Source organism: Oryzias latipes, chromosome 1 (genome assembly GCF_053564925.1).
Source record: "Oryzias latipes strain Hd-rR chromosome 1, Olatipes_Hd-rR_3.1".
Classification (NCBI taxonomy): domain Eukaryota; kingdom Metazoa; phylum Chordata; class Actinopteri; order Beloniformes; family Adrianichthyidae; genus Oryzias; species Oryzias latipes.
The window spans coordinates 2,618,175-2,635,436 of record NC_136237.1 but is presented as its reverse complement, the minus strand read 5'-3'; the positions used below and the strand labels follow the sequence as shown (position 1 = coordinate 2,635,436).

The 17,262-nt window shown below is 45.3% G+C and overlaps 1 protein-coding gene across 2 annotated transcripts in view; it reads right to left on the bottom strand.

Annotated features, from left to right (window-relative positions):
- Nucleotides 1–17,262, bottom strand: part of grk4 (G protein-coupled receptor kinase 4) — a 67,970-nt gene that overhangs the window by 27,288 nt on the left and 23,420 nt on the right. For both annotated transcript variants that reach the window (XM_011480712.4, XM_004066309.5), the window contains exons 2-5: nucleotides 15,277–15,372; nucleotides 5,636–5,748; nucleotides 4,807–4,884; nucleotides 2,085–2,185 (exon numbers count right to left, since the gene is read on the bottom strand). In XM_011480712.4, coding sequence (XP_011479014.1) covers nucleotides 2,085–2,185; nucleotides 4,807–4,884; nucleotides 5,636–5,748; nucleotides 15,277–15,372 — 388 coding nt within the window. The remainder of the gene's footprint in view (nucleotides 1–2,084; nucleotides 2,186–4,806; nucleotides 4,885–5,635; nucleotides 5,749–15,276; nucleotides 15,373–17,262) is intronic.

The following is a 17,262-nucleotide window of genomic DNA, read 5'->3' as shown; positions in this document are numbered from 1 at the left end:
GTGTAAAGCGAGTCTGTGCTGAGCGTGCGCACCGGAACGCTCTCATTCCAGTGTGCAAAATCGTTCCACGAGCGCAGCGGAAGACAAAACTCTCAACCGACAGACAAGAAGTCAAGTGTCAATCAAAACGCGTTTGGCTGCAACAGCTGCGACTGCGAACTGACGGCTTTAGGGCGGTTCAGTCCACGGAGTCCAGGCTCCAGAAATGGGTCAAAACATTTTGAATGCAGTTAACCTGATCACAACTTAACGTGTCTGGTAAGAATACACAACAAAGCTCCATTTCTGCAAAATCATACCACAACACAACAAAACATTTAGTGTTTCAGCACCGCTTGTGCTCTGTCAACAAAGTTCTGAGAGCACACAGTGGAGGTCCAGGTTCTGGTTTGATACCCCGCCTCAAAAAAACACGCCATCATGACGTTTTGTTGTTGTGGTACAAACATCGATGATGTTGTTAAGTATTGTTTCAATTAAGTCTTTGAGGCAGAGACCCAAACATCGTTTGATTCTACATGAATTCTAACATTTACAACATTATTTCATAGTTTTCTCAGGGCATAGTTTAAAGACTTGAAGACCCACTCCGATGAAAACGGTGTTTTTGCTGTTTATAATAGGTTCTTGTTGCATTTTCCCGATGATGAAAGACATGTATAAAGAAAATTAAGATTCAAACTGCATTTCTGAGTATTTTTATTTATTCAATTTGTTATGAATCATAAGGAGATTTAAAAATGCCGTTTGAAATAGATTGAATTTGTTACATAGAAAATATATAATCATAATTACAACACCACTAGGAACGCTTTGGAAAGGATCGAGTTGAACTTTCTCCACCAGGTAAGAAGTAAATCACATAGGAAACATCAAACGCCAAACTCCTTGGCATTAATTTCTTTCAATCAGAATTTTTTTTCCAAATCAGGATTGTACTGGATTGATAGATATTTTTGTATGTCTGGTGTACCAAACTGCAGGTCTTTTTGACATCGGGCAGCATCTGTCCGGGCACATTTGGAGGTCGCGCGGTGGCAGTCCCGTGACAGGTGAGTGGCAGGAAGGCAGCAGCGCAATAACTGACGGATAGGAGGGTCTCCAAGGTCCCCAAATTGTCTGATGATTGTCCAATTTTCAGACTGCCGCACTCCAACCACGCCCCTGCCTCCGTGCTGCCATCCCACTGCCACCGTCTGATTGTTAGAAATCCTACGGTAGCGGTAGCAGCAGCGGTAGCAGCAGCAGCAGCAGCAGCGCGGGCCAACATGGGCCATCGGCCAATTGGTCTATCGGGATCGCCAGATGAACCGGATGTCAATCTGGCGATCCCGGCCACCGTGGGTCAAAATGGGGAGACGACATTGATGCTGAGCAAAACTCATCATAGCGTTAACAGCAGCACAGCAACTCAGAGATCTGCGTCTTGACGATGGTGAAAAGAATATGATGAAGGCGGCCCGTTGAGCTTTTTGCACTACTATAGAAGACCACCGCAGAGTCTTGCTTGGACAGTTTATGGACCCCCAGCCAGCTGCCGTCCAGAGACATTTACTTGTCAGCCAATCAGAGCAGCTGCTGGACGGCAATCTAGCTGCCACCACCCGATTTTGTAATGACGTCATCCCCGCCTGACTGACAGCGTCTACATTCATGACCATGCCAACAATTTTCAAAAAACAGCAGCAGCTTATCTTGAAGATTCTGTTGATGCCTCGCCATTGCACGGTGGAAGTTGTATTTGTGACCGTAGCATTAGAACACACTAATTCTCAGTTTACGTGAAGGTTTGTCTGGACTTGATCCTGATGTCCCTCATCGTAAAGAGTTAGCAGGATGTGTCCCCTGCTGCTTCTGTCTGAGACAACTTGCTAAAAAAAAAAACATTGACACCTGAGGCACGTCTGCAAATATTCCCGCCTGCAGTGCATCTAAAGCAGGCGCCGTTGGGGAGCAACACAGTTCTAGCGCCTTTCAGCGGTAGCGGGTCCGAGCCCGTTCGCTTCTCCTGGCTCTCAGAGTAGGAGGCAGAGCATGCCGGTCCTCACACGATGAGGGCTAGAAGGTTTGTTGGAACATCTTACTTGGTGCAGTCATTGAAGAGCTCCTTACACGGAGTCTGCTCCAACCTCTCGCGGCACGAAGCCACCCAGTCCTGGGGGATGTCGGGCAGGTGGACCGCCGACTGAGGGGACACACACACAGAAAAACAGAGTGTTGTGGCGGAGAAACCGATGAAAGCGCTGGAAGACTTAGTGAAGAAAAACAAAACAATGATGAAAGCCTCTCCTGTTATCTGAAATTCTACATTTAACTTTGGTTTATTTGCTCCCTGTCTGCTTCATCCCTCCTCCTTACCTACAGTGTATTGATGGACAGTTTTTTTTTCTCGCTCATCTTAGTGTCAGATTTTCACCTTTGATGTAATATTCGTCTTTCCAGCAGATCTGGTATAATTGTTACAGCTTAAATTAATAACTTAGTCAAATCAGTGCTTGTATCCCCCACCTTTTCACCTTTCTTCCTTTTACTCTCTTCCACCCTCCCCTCACATTCTTCCCCTCTCCCTCCCCACACACACTAAATGTAACAAATAAATAAAAAATAATACGACAAAAAGGGGTTTATACAAATATACACTCTAGTTTCTTGAAGCTATATAACCTCTTTTTGTGATAGTAAAACCTGTCCAACACAAAAAGCCTTCAGCTCTAATCTGTTTGCTCAGCTGTTGGACAGAACAAGTTAAAAAAAAAAAAAAAACAAACGTTTAGAAGCCTTTATCTGCAGGGACAATAATGTGCTTTTTATCAATGTTGTAATGTTGATAAATTAAAAACTATTTTGCAGAAAAGGAACCAGGAATTTAGGGATTGGACAGGCAAAGAAGACATTTGGTCGTCCCAGCAACAAAAAAGATACCGCCACAATAACTGCAAAGTTGTAATAGCAAATACTATCCCATAATAGGCCCAAATTGTTATAAGTTATAGCAAACATAAGTAAACAGTAATTCACAATAACTCAATAGAATTACAAGTAAACCACCAGTAAATGTTTGTAAGCCAATCTGGACTGTGATGTCATAAAAAGTTATTTTGTTCTGATGCTTCATCCCAACGTGAGTTTCTGATCTGACAGGAAAAACAAACTCAAATCTAGATTTTTTTTCTGGTCTTTTCCCTAACTTTGGCTCAAAATCAAGATCAGCATTTATTTGAGCTGAAATGGAGGACAACCAATCAGAGTAGAGCGTGTTGGATGTTTGTTAACAGGACGTCTGCCATTGGCAGAGACAAACAGAGTAAAGTGGTTGTGCTAAGGAGAGTATTTCATAGACAAGAAGAGGTTTTACGTGAAGAGTACAGAGTATCACATGCACCCATACATGGGTTGAGGGTTTTTGAGCTGACCGGGCCCGTGGATGGCCGTGGACTGGAGCTGCCTGAAGGCTCATGCGGCCATTTTAAGGGACGTCATGAAAATGGAACGTACCATTATCGTGTATGTGGTAAGTGAATGTTTAGGTTCCAAGGTTGTCTTAACCAGGGGTGGTAGTGGGGATAAACTCCCACTGTCGATAAAGTACCCCTGTACGGAGTGCATCTCTTTCACTGACCAGAGAAGGGGCGCAGGCGGGTCACTGGCGCCTTACAACCAGTTGCTTCGGGAAGATGATACTCGTCAGCCTTGGAAGGCAGTTCATCCAGGTAAAGGAAAACCCAGTTTTTAAACTTCCGCTGCCTTGGGGCTATATTCCTCCATGGAAAAGGCTTCAGGAGTAAACATTGAGGAAAAATTCGGAAAACCCTAAGGCAGCTCTGGCAACTCCTGGAACGGCGCCGATGCCCAACCGTAGCAACCTTGTTGACGTGGAGAGGGACGGACCCGCTACGTGGGCAATAGCCTGTCCTCCAAATTACATCGCCCTGTCTAGTAGCCAACCTCCGACCTCCACAAGACGAGAGCTTGGATACGTCATCAATGATCAACACTGACCAAGGGAGGCATTAGAAAGGCAAGTGTACAGTGAACAGTGTACAGTTATGACGTACGGGTGATGCTGTCGTACGGCGTCCTTACGCCACACTCTAGTCATCAGTAAGGTGCGAGTACTGACTCCTTACTGAGCGCGCACAAATGCTGCATGCAGGGCGTGTGCACGTTAGGCGCAAGTGCCCGCAGGACATCCACACAAACTGAATGTCTAATTTTCTCAGATTCTAATGATGAGCACACTTGCTATCTTGTGGGGTCCAGATGACCCAACTCCCAACGGTACCATTGGGAGTTGGGGTCATCTAGACCCACTAGACAGTGCTCTGAACCTTTCTTCTTCAATGATTTGTGATCTTCACTGGTGTCCATGGATTACATGAAATCTTTCCACCTTTATCCACCTTTGTCATGGTAGGGAGAACACGTCAATGGTCATCTTGACCCCATTGGATAGCCCAAGGGTTAAACAGCACTTACGGGCGTCTCACGCAGTGCGGGGTCAGGAAAAATCTGCGTCTCACTTACAGGCGTTCACTACCACCCGTCGCCCTCAGCACACCTGCAGGATGCCTCCCCATGGCTTCACTAAGTGGTCTATGACAGTTTACTGTCTTTCAAGAACTCCAGCCCTGTGGGGCAGATGGAGGCTCCCACTGAATCTGCTTTTCTGACAGCTGAAACCGACCGGCACCATTACCCCAGAAGAGAAAATATTTGAGGAAATGTTCCTGCGTTTGTCCCCCCCCCTTCACCTCATGCCTCCGTTCTTCCTGACCACACAGAATGTAATGTGCTCGTGCATCTTACCCCGTTATTAAAGTATGTGTCTAGAAGATTCAGTCCACAGTCCCTCCTCTTCTCATCAGGAGCGAGCGCGTACATGGCCTGCCGGAGAGAAACACAGGTTTGAGCCGCCACGCCATGCCACGCCACGCCATTCCACGCCGGGCCAGACATCTTTTAATACCTCTCCAAATAAGGAGGGAGAGTGGGGACGAGAGAGAGAGAGAAATGGGCAGGGGGGAGGGAGGGAGGGGGCACACATGAAGACAAAATAGAAAGAAATGGAAACAGAAACAAGCCTGGGACCATAAATGATCTTCATCTTCGGGCTTTTATCACTTCCCAGGTGACAGATGTGGCTTCTGCTCAAACGTGGCGGCACGCAGGCTTGCTGCTTCGTGTGCGTCTGTGTGTGTGTTTAGGTGAGCAGCGAGCACACATTCCAACAAAGGCGCGCCGCCGTTCAGGTGTGGACCAGCTGGAAACACGAGGCGCTAAAAGCTAGAATTTGCCTCCGTTTCTGTGGATCAGTCTGAGCGTGTGCAGTTGGGGGCTTTTTTCTTTAGACACAAGCTTGGGCCTGTGTTTGCCTGCTCCCCCCAGGGAGCAGCCTCTGACGTGGGCTTGACCTCATGGAGAAGCCCGTCTGCTAATCCCACCCCCCACCCCACCAACCCATGATGCAGCCAAGAGCAGGCAGAGGACTCCGCTCTGACGTTCCTCTCCCAGCTCCCGCCTGGCCTCACGGGACAGACCACCGACAGATGGAGAATATGAGAAAAGTGGAAACGGAGACACGCCAGCCAGGGAAAAGGGAAAAGACCAGGAGGTGGACGGCGGCCCGGCTCCTTACCACGGCGTCCATGAAGTCGATGCAGCGCTTCAGCTCCGGCCTGGTGTCACAGTACTGACGGAACAGCAGCCGGCCGATGGGCTGCTTCTCACATAGACTGGTGTAGTCCCTCTCTGAAGAGACAGAAGACAACAGAGAGCGGTTCACACCTCGCACAGATCCTCTGTCCTTCCAACCCAGCAGGCAGGGAGGTGCAAAGGCGTCTCAGATCGTCTGCCTTGCCTCCATCCGCACCCCGTGTCTGCTCGTGTCCCAGCAGACGATGCCTCCTGGGATCAGAGCTCACGCTGCAGAGATTGTGGAGCATTTCGTTTGCCGAGAACAGCCGCTCCTTTGTCTCCGGACGCGCAACTCATTCACCACTTTCTCACTCCCGGTTTAAATTTATGGGTCTCATTTTCATGCGTTCCAATAACCTCCTACTAGGAAAGGGGCCATAAAAAACATGTACTCAAGTAAAACAAGGAGCACTTTCAAGAAAGTAATCAATTAAAAAAAATACTAGAGTACAAAAGAAACCAGTAGTTTCAGCAGGAAGTATTTCAGCTCCATTTTCAAAGGAACTTTCATGTGAAATTAGACAGATCAGAGTCACTTTGGGATAAACTTGGTGGATGTGATAAACAGGGTCTGCTTCAAAATTTTCAGTATAGGGAGGGAATTTTCAACCATATGACAGCAACACAGAAAAATTCTCAAGTTTCGTTGCCACTTAGCCTACTTTACTTCTGAGTTAGCTTTCTTAATTTAGTCATTTTTGTTGTGTTTTTTTATTACCATCTCTTTTTTGACGAACAAGGACAGCTTTACACCTAATAAGTGGCATGCCAGCTGCTCTCATTTAGACACTTCTGGGTCTGAAATGACCAGCGGGGGCATTGTTTGCATCACACGTGTCAAACTCAAGGCCCGGGGGCCAAAAGTGGCCCGTCATATCATTCTATGTGGCCCACAAGAGAATAAAAGTTTGATATTTTCTAAAAATAAAAATTTTATTTAGTTGATTACATATTATTTATGTGTAGGGCGACAGTGGCTCAGGTGGGTGAGCGGGTCGTCCAATGATCAAAGGGTCGGCGGTACGATCCCCGCTCCCACCAGCCAAAATGTCGTTGTGTCCTTGGGCAAGACACTTCACCCTCCTTGCCTCCAGTGTGGCTCCACTGGTGTGTGAATGTGCATGAATGTTCCCGGTGATGGTCAGAGCGGCCGTAGGCGCGAACTGGCAGCCACGCCTCTGTCAGTCTGCCCCAGGGCAGCTGTGGCTACAACCGTAGCTACCATCACCAAGTGTGAATGAGGAGAGAATGAATAATGGACACAATGTAAGCGCTTTGAGTGACTTGAAAAGGGCAGATAAATCTAATCCATTATTATTATTATTATTATAGCTGTAATTATTGAATGTTTGCAGGTTTTATATGTGTATGCAGACGAAATGTTGTCATCAAACCATCAGTTGGATGTGTCATTGCTGAAGATATTATTTTCCCACAAGTTTCTGCTTGGAGGAATTAATGTAGGAGTAGTGAAATAATTTGGATTCATTAACAGGCAAAATTTCATATTCAAGACGAGAGGAAGTCATTTCCGAAAGTTAAACGCAAAAACAAATGTATTCAGATTTTTTTGGCAAAGTTTTACAAAAAGTATTAATTTTTGCAAAACAGTATCTTTACGCCGACGCTTCTTTTTGCCCGTTTTTTTGCCCCATTGTCCTTATTTGGGGGCTAAATAAATATCAAACTAATGAAACTGTTGTTTCTTCTCATTCATTACTGATAATATCAAAGGGAACTCGTGTCAATACCAAAATACCTCACTTATTGTGAATATTCCAAATGACATTTTTGAAGCTAAAATGACCAAATTACCACTAAAAATAAAATTTACTGGATTGATCTCTGAAGGAAAGTCTAATTATTTAAAATAAGACACTTAAACTGCTGAAGCAGAAGAAAGAAACACACTCAGATGGAAAAACAGGCTTTCAGTTCAGACTTTAGTTCAGAGAAGCTGCTCTCCTAAATCCCACAAACATTCTGTTTTCAAAAAAGCAAAATCATTTGTGAGTTTTGCTTCAAACTCAGGCTTTCCGAGTCAGCACTTTCCTCGTGTGCAGCTGGGCCCGAGTCACTAACGCCAGTGGTGCCCGTTTGACCCATATTTCCTCTTTTACCAAATGAGGACGGCGACCCGGGACGCTGTCCATCACTGGCCGACAGTCCGCACAGACGCAGGACAGAAAACATGCAAACAAAAATAGGCCGCGCACACACAGACGCACACACTGACACTGGAGGAAGGATGCTGGATGAGAGCAGTTCTAATAGTGACAGATACGGGACGATCCCCAGCAGTAAGCCCTCACCACGGACTCCCAGCTGCACCTCTCCTCACACGCCGTTCCTCAAGCTGGCTCAGCTCTTCTTGGTCAAACTTCAGAGCACAAAAGAAGAACGCCATCGGGCTTCAACCCTTCGCTGTCCCTCTGCCCAGCTTCAAGTTCAAACAACTAAACGTTGCTTTTTACCTTGAATGACACGTTTTTCTAGAACCGAGAAGCCAGCTGGCTTCCTCTGGTTTTTATTCCATAAATCCAAGATAAAATAAAACACATTTTAAACTAGAAGTAGCTGTTTTTCCAGAAGAATGCTATATTGCTGAATGAACCGGTAAATGCTTGAAACAATGTCCAAACATAAAAGAATTTAAATATAGATACAGAAAGATGATCATGGATAAATATGAGCAAATACAAAAAAATACAGAATGTCAGCATTTATAAATCTGCATACTTTGACAATACGTTTTGTTATTCATTTGCATGTTGTTTGGAAAAGAAAATTACATGTATATATGTACATATACACTTGGGTAGGGCCCTGGACTCTGATGGTGGGAAAGTAAGGGCTTAAAGTAAAGGGGGGTGAGAGTTTATAAGATTTTTCTTCTTCTCACTCCCTTTCGGACTGGTGTTTATATAATTTTGTTTTGTTTTGTTTTATATAATTTACTTGTCTTTTCTTGTTTTGTTTTTTTTTTTTTGCAAGTTTAGTCTCGTTTTTGTCTTATTTTGTTATTTTACACTTGTTTCACTAGTCCAAAATAAAAAGACAAAAAAAAAAAAAATTAAATAAAGAAATGATCAAAGTTGACAACAATAACAAAAAGATATGTTAGTGAAAAATGCCAGAGCCGGGTATCGAACCAGCGAGCTTCTGTACCAAGGATCCCCCATTTATTTCAATGGAGGCAGAAATCCTGGAATATCTGGAAAAGTTCAAGGATTTGAAGAACCAAAGGTCACAGCTGGAAAAAGCTGAAAGAGCTGAACATTTGAATAGTTTTACGTTTCTGTTTGCAACAGCTCCTTAAATACAGTTTTGGGTTTCAGTGCAACCCCTCGGACCAAACGTCCCCAAACCCCGTACGCATCCAAGAAATCAAGCAGCGCATATGTTTGGATGCTTTAATGAGGAGGCCACAGCTGTGAAGCCACAGGCCAGAGCCCGACCGCCTGACTCACAACTCTGACAGACTTTCCTAACCCATAAATCTGAGACGGTCTGGAGATGATACGGACCAAATGTCGCTAGATTCCGATGAATGGAGAGCAGGAAAAAGATGGCTTCACTGTTTCAAAGTGAGCAGAACAAAGGTGGACATGAGCGTGTGGGAAAAGAAATAGGCTTCATTTTTTGTAAAGGTCTGGTGTTTTTTAACCAGATTACTTCATGTCGAGCAATGACCTTTGAGGGGACATATTTAGTTTCAGGTTTTTTGGGGAAAAAAGGACCTAAAACTTGCAGTTCTGGAAAATGTATGTTGAGTTTAGCACTTCCAGAAGAGAATCAAAAAATGTCAGAGTGTAGTTTTGTACAATATTGCCTTTCTATGATGAATAAAGGCCACGATACCTACGAGTGAATCACAGTCTTCTGTTGAGTGACATGAACGCCTCTCTGGGTTTTGTCTCAACTAAGTTTACAAAGTTTAGCTGTTTTGAAAGAAGCCTCAAGCGCTGATCAAAGCCAAAGCCATTGGCGGTTTATAAGAACTGGACAGAGTTGCCCCTCCCCCCTGGCGCTCAAAACAGGAAGTACCCGCTGGCTCCAAGAAGCCAAACTCCCATAGACTTGTATAGAGAAACAAACAGCTGTTACAAATATAGTAGAAATGAATCAAGTTTAGCCTAAATTACAAAAGGGGTTTATTCAAATATACCTCTTGAGTGTCATGAGTCCCTGATGTAAAAGTAAAATATGTCCAACACAAGAGGCCTTCAGCTCTCATCTGTTTGCTCAGCTCTTTGACAGGATAAGTTAAAAAAGAAAAGAAAAGAAAAAAAGAAATAAACAGCTGTTACTTCCTCATTCTATTGGTCAGAATATTTATTCCGGCTCCGATACCTTTATTTTTAACACGTTCTTACTAACCCTCATTTTTTCCCATATTTCTATTTTAGTTCAAGTTATAAACTGACCCATCAGAGGTAATAAATAAAAGCATTTGGTCACACATTGAGGATTCAAAATGTTTAATTGACAGATTTGGTGAAGTCTGCTTTGAAAGGGTGGGGGTGGGGCCATCCAACAAGCTCACTCCTCCTGATTGGTGAGAGTGGCGGCCATAGAAACGTTCGACTCAGATCAACTTGGACCAATCACTGCGACTTTTGGCTCCGACATGGGTTAGGGTTTCCCAGGAAAATGGCCACAGAATTGACTTCATTTCAGTGGAGCCGGGATTAAACCGTTTTCTATGAGTGACGTCACACTCTTACCGTCAACAAGTCAGAAGTCCTAAAGTAAACACTTGTTTAGTTTTGTTCTGGTTTCCAAATCTGGTGGAATTGGACAGACAGCCTTTGCAGCCAGTTCCTTTTGCTTTTTTGGAAGAAAAAAAAACTCTGAAATATAACATTGAAAGGTTTCCAAGTGAAAAAAAATATATTTTCTACAGACATAACTTGATATCTGACTACAGAGAAGAAACCAACACATCTGTGTGATTGACAGTTTCTCTGCCCCCCTGTGTATAAAGAAACATCTCTGCTTTGAACCCTGAAGAGAAGCACCGGACATCGCTGGCTTATCCTAAGTCCATGAAATGATTCCAGTTCATCCCAAATGCAAAGTTGGTTACTAAATCATCACAATATATTACTTGGATACAGTTATAAAAACTATGTTTACAAGTAAGTTAGTGGCAAGGAAAGGGTTTCCTTTTTTTGCTTTAACAGCTTCCCCCGCCACCCAAACACAGCCCGGCCCCCTGCCCGGCCCCCAGCTCAGATGCTGCTTGTTATCGTGAGCAAGACGCAGAACGCTACCAAGGCCGGCTCTAGGATGGTGTCATGAAATGGGCGGCACCCACAAGGAGAGAAAGGCGGAGCCTCAGAGATCAAATCGTCGGGTAGGAAAATGAGCTGTGATAACATTCAATTTATAAAATCGATGTGGTAATAAATTATCACATACATGGATATCGTTTACTCAATGGAATGAAAATGGCATGATATTGGTCCTTTAAAATGAAATATTGACACATAAATCACTAATGAACAGCAATAATCACACATGTTCCATGTTGTTACATGTTCTTTGCGTGGTTTATTCCTACGTCTTCCGTAGTTTTCATTCGTGTGACAATTTCATGTAGAGACCACAACTTTTCTGACTTTTTCCACGTAGATGACCAACTTTCATCCAATATTTTCAACCGTGCAATGTGCGCCAAATGTACATAATGGCAGTAAGACATAGCCTGAACGAGGGTTCAAGATGATCGACATACACACTTCTGATCAATCCGTTCTGAAAAACAGCCGTTGGAGAAAACCACAGTGGGGGAGAAGACTGCGTCTACAATGGAGGTTGATTAAATCCCCTCAGGGTAAGTTAGGCAGGAAGTGGCTAAACCGGTCTCTTGTGTTTTGTCATAACCTGAGCCTGTTAACATAAAGGCTGCTCCACTTTCTCTGTTCTAGAAGCTGTATGGGTGGATGCAAAGACTTGTCACAATAAGGTTGCTGACAACATGCGCCACTTTGAAGAGCCGGCCGTATTTAAACACTACTTACTGTGCTGCCTTTTGCATTCTTTTGTTTCTATTTGAACCAAACCCCTGAAATTTAGCCGAGAAACAGATAAATGACATCAGCATCCACTTTTTTTTTATAACCAGCTGAGGATGTGAGACGGCCCACAGTTTGCTTCCGATCTGGATCAACTTTGCAAGATCAAAGGAAAACGTGACACTTATCTTATGTTTTACTAAATTCATACACAACTAACCCTTGTTCTATCCTATGGGGTCCAGATAACCCCACCCTTCCATTGACGTGCTCTCCCTACCATGACAAAGGTGGATAAAGGTGGAAAGATTTCATGTAATCCATGGACACCAGTGAAGATCACAAATCATTGAAGAAAAAAGGTTCAGAGCACTGTCTAGTGGGTCTAGATGACCCAACTCCCAACGTTAGCAAATGAGGATAGCACAAGGTCTAAACAGAATAATACAGAATGAAACACTGCTGAAGTATATTTTTTTGCTTAGGCCTTAGTCCTTAGTACGGGTCCTGTGGGTTTCTCAGTTGTCCGGGTCCGTGGGCGGTCTTGGAGAGGGGCTGCAGCATCTCAAGGGGGCGCAGGGGTTCACCGCCACGTCAGAGGGTGTCACTAAAAGCGAACGTACCATTGTCGTGTCTGTGTGGTAGGTGTTTCGTGATATACTGCATTCGTAAGGTTAATGGAAGTTGCACGCACTTGTGATGTACGGGTGATGCTGTCGTCCGGCGTCCTAAAGCCACAATCTAGTCGTTAGTAAGTTACTGGCTCCTTACTGACTGTAGGTGTCCAGTTCTAAACATTTTGTACAGGTTTGCCCCGTTTTTACACCTGCAGACAGCCTGCATCCACCCGTAAAGGCAGCTTTACCTACATTTAGTGAGAGTTTTTCCGGTTACAGAAGGGGATTTCTGGACATCATAATGCAACGAATCATGTCCCTCTTTGCACAAGAGAAATGTCTCATTGGGTGCAAAATGTGAACACTTGGCATTAAAAAAAACAGAAGTGTGTGAGGTGGTAAGGTGTCAGGGAAAAATGTAAAGCGGGACCGTCTGCACCAGTGGGGTTAGCTGCAATGAAAGGTGTCCGGTTCGGGCGGAGACGCTTTAGACAAATGTGAACAGGCGTGAAGGAGCTGCAGCCTGGTCCAAACCAGACGTGCTCCACAGCGGGCCTGCGCTGGTGTCGTGGGTTCCTCAGGGAACAGAGGGGCCAAGGTGAGACTTTTCTTTTGTAATCCAAGTTCAAGACACCCTCATCATTTCCTGTAATACTTCCCCTTTTTTAAATCATAAGCCCCTCCTACTGGGCGTTGCTCTTCATTAGCTCAATGTTAAAACAGTTTTACATTGTCTTTCGAAAATACAAAAACACAATTTCCGTCTTCCACCCAAAGAAACACGATCTGTTATTTACAAAACTCCCCATAATCCCCCTTAAAAGTAAAATACAAACAACGTCAGGTGAGTCACATGACCTGGTGGGTCGCTCACCAACTTCCGGGTAAACAAAAGGAACTGAAGATGATGCCGTGTGAGTGTTGTGTAATTGTGTGCGTGAGGATTAGGAGTCGGCAACCCCGTGTGCACCCACGGGTGCCTGCAGAGGAACAGGGACGGAGAGAAAAAGTACGTTTAAGTAAATGGATGGCGTGATTGCATGTCTGGGTGTGCATGCATGTGTCACCAGCTGCACAGCTGGCAACACGCAACAAAGCATTGTGCGGACAGAAAAATGAGAGAAGGATGGAAAAAGAAGAGGAGGAGAGGGGTTTCCGAGCCTGGCAGACAGAGCGGCTGCAGCCCCATAATGTAATCTGGGTTTTATAGAAGTACTGCTCACTTGTCAAGGCTAAGGTCAAATGCCTGACATTATCAAGACACAACAAAGACGCTGCTATCAGCTGCCGTACTGTATCCCTCTAAGGATGTGTGTGTGACTGCACGTCTGTGTTTAAACGCACACGGAGGATTATTTTGATGTCGCACTCTGTGTGATAGCGGAATTACGCAACAGCACAGACGCGATGCTGTCGTATGTAACCCCGAACAGTCGGGTCCGTGAACATGCCGAAAGCCTGAAGGCTCCTCACTCAACAGCCCCCAAACAAACTCGCAGCAGTTTAACGAGCATGAAGGATGAACCCACAAACCACTGCTGGACGGGACTCCTGACCTACTTTCAGCCAAATTTAAAGACCTACTCCAATGAAAATGGGGATTTGGCATTTTTCTGGTGAGGGGGGACATAGATCAGGGGAGTCCAAATCCAGGCCCCAGAGGGCCGGTGTCCATTGAAGCTCCTTAAACACACCTGATCCAGGTAATCAGCAGCAGATAAGGCAGGGTTTCTGAAAAACTAGCAGGCGGCCGGCCCTTCAGGCCTCAACTTGGACACCCCTGACGTAGATAAAGAAAATTAAGCATAAAATTCTTTGTTCAAATGATTGCACATCAGGACCAAACGAAAAAAGGCTGCTTGAAAAATCGGCAGGTTACAAGCTCCTTTCTGATGCATCCATTTGCAGACGATGTTCGTCTTTGTTTTCCTGGCCTGAGCTGGAATCTGGATCTAAACTGTGCGGATGGATGGATCTGATGTTGCACCGCTAATGTTAGTTTTAGAGTGTGAGGGGCTGTAAGCTAGTGGGAGGGACGGGTAGCTTAGTCATGGGGACGGGAGTTGCTCCGCATCAACAGTTTCTGATGAACTCCTGCCACTTTTTCAAGCACAGATGTATTTCTCTGCACCTTAAAGGACTATTACTACCAGCAGGAACAGCTAACAAGTTGTCAACCTCCATAAATCAGTTCAGGTGGGAGTCGGTCAGTCCTGGCAGAAATAAATACGCATCTTTTCAAATGGGGGGGGGGGGGGGGGGGGGGGGGCTGTTCCTGACAATGAACGGCGTCTAAGTGCTGAGCAGGACAGACGACCGAAGGCCGCCCTCCCGGGCTCTAGTCGTCTAAAGAGCCCCGCTTTCGCTGTTAAAAGCCATTTCTTTCTCCCAGCCTTTGGGGTTTCCACTCTCCACCCATTATTCCACTCCTCAGTCCCGCTGTGAAGAGGATGGAAAAAAAAAGACAGAAAGAGATAGTGGATGCATGGAGACGGACGAGAGTATGTGAGAATGTGGGGGAGGCTGGCACTGCAATCTCTGGCAGATAGCTGTGACGCACCAGCTCTGTCCCAAACACGCTGACACGCACACACGGGCTCTGCGGCGCGCAGTGAGCCGTGGCAGCTGAGCGGGGTGGGAGCCCCGAGAGGAGAGCGGGTCGACACAGGACGAGCCCCGCCAGCGCTTTGAAGTCCAAGCTAGACGTCGATGACAGGAAGGAAGCCTCTTTCAACCCATTCTGGTTTTATGATGCAATTTTAAGGCTTCCATATCAACAACTGTACGGACCATTTCCCCGTCTCAGTCGCACCCCCCCCGTTTCCTGTCCCCTGCCTGTAACTGCGGGTGGAGACGGGCAGAAAAAAGGAAGGAAGTCCAATCCGAGCTTCCTCTTGCAGTTGGACCCACCCCAACGACACCACATCACACCCCGGGTTTCATACCAACAGTGCGGCGCAGCTCCTCACACTGGCTGATGTGCGGGAGCTTCAGCATCTCCTTCCACTTCTTGCTGCGGCCATTCCTCTTCCCGCCTCCCCCTGGGAAAACAAGGACAAACTTCTGTCAGCCTTTTGGTGGCAACCCCCCGTCTGAGGAAGAGGGGCACCTTTAAGCCTGGCGACCTCGGTGACCAGTCATGGCGTTAACCTCACAGATGTCCCTGTGACGGGCAGCGGATCACATCAGTGGTGATCAGCCTCAGGAGGCTCCAGCCGCCCGTCGCCTCACCACACCGCTCCCACGGCGGGGCACGTGTTCATATGGGAGAGTTTACATGTGGGGCTCTAACGAGCATCTGATACACAGAGGAAGAGAACCCACAACCCCCCCACTGAAGCTTCATTTGATGACCAGTTCTTCAAAACATTGTCTCACATTTTTTGAATCTGAAAGCCAATTTAAAGGGCCTATATCATCCAGAATCAACCATTCTGAGTGTTTTATAATGAACATTCCTCACCAAAAAACAACCCACAGTGGTATTTTGATCCACTACGAGTATTCCTCTGAGCGCCAGCCCCTCCCAATGCATGAAAACGAGTGGGTTCTAACATTGTGACATCACAAAGTGAGGAACCACCCATTCCAGGAAGAGTCTGTGCTGCTAGCCCCGCCCCCTGGTTAACATACACGCCCATTTTCTCACTGGAGCTAGCAGGGATCGGCTAAACGATTTTATTTAACAATGCGCACATCCATCTTTGCAAAAGTTCGGATGTTGTCGTTTTCAAGGGAGAGACGCAGACACACTGCTGAGGCCGACTCTATGAGGATGTCATAAAATGGGCGACACCCACAAGGAGAGAAAGGCGGAGCCACAGAGATTGTAGAACAAAACTCATATTTCATAAAAAACATTCTTTAGTGTTCCAAAGGTAATAAGATCATATATATGGATATAGTTTACTCTGAAAGGCTACAGAAAAGCAGGATTTCGACTATTCAACACATATTTGTCCATATTTTACTAGTATTTTTATTAGTACTACTAACAGGAATCTATCGACAATTATGAATATTATTGGTACAAAACCATTTGTCTTTGAGTTCACGCTCAAATGGAAATTTACACCAAGAGTTCGGCGAGTCACATTATTTGTCATTTGTGGTACTTTATTGTTTTTATTGCATTTTATTTTTCCAGGCGTCAGTCAGAGACTTTGAACCAAGAAGCTCCACTGCCCCCCCCCCCCCCTTCCAGTTCTCCTATTGGAGACAAAATGTCAGAAATCGGCTTAGACACAGCTTCAACCAGAAAGGTGTCATTTTTGTCGTTCCCCTCGGTTCATGTCACACAACAAAAAGCTCTTTTGATAAACCATATTTGTAGTTACAACCCCCCCCACATCTCTTTTTTTTGTGTTTCACAGTCATTCCACAACAAATCTCAACGGTAAAAGAAGAGGAGAAACTGAATCCCGAATAGTAACGTTTTCATCATTTCCTACGAAAATACAGTTTTATGTTTCTTAACAACAATCCAAAAGGTAAAGACAAATTAAAAGTGTATAAATCCAAAAACAAAGGGTCAGAACTGTGTATAAAATGCATTTTTTTTTTAATCAAAAATGTATTTTTATATTGTGTGTCATTCAGCATTTTGTGTTTTCAAAGCCAAAAACCTTTTTGAAACCTTCAGGTTACATTTTGAATACAAACTCTACTGATGTGTTCAGGGACCAATGAGGGTTTTCTTCAGAAATCTTTAGAACTGGTTTGACTCTTTTGTGCCGACAGTCGGAAAGAGGTGTGTGTGCGCACGACTGCACGCTCCTGCCGAGCTCGGTTACTATATTTGCCTGCTGATGTCACTGAAGCGGCTCCTCTTGCAGGACGGAACCGCTCGGCTGGGCGCGTGCAGCGTCACGTGCGCAGCGGGAACATTAAGGGGATCCCTCTCTGGGTCTAAAATTCACATTCAGTTTCGT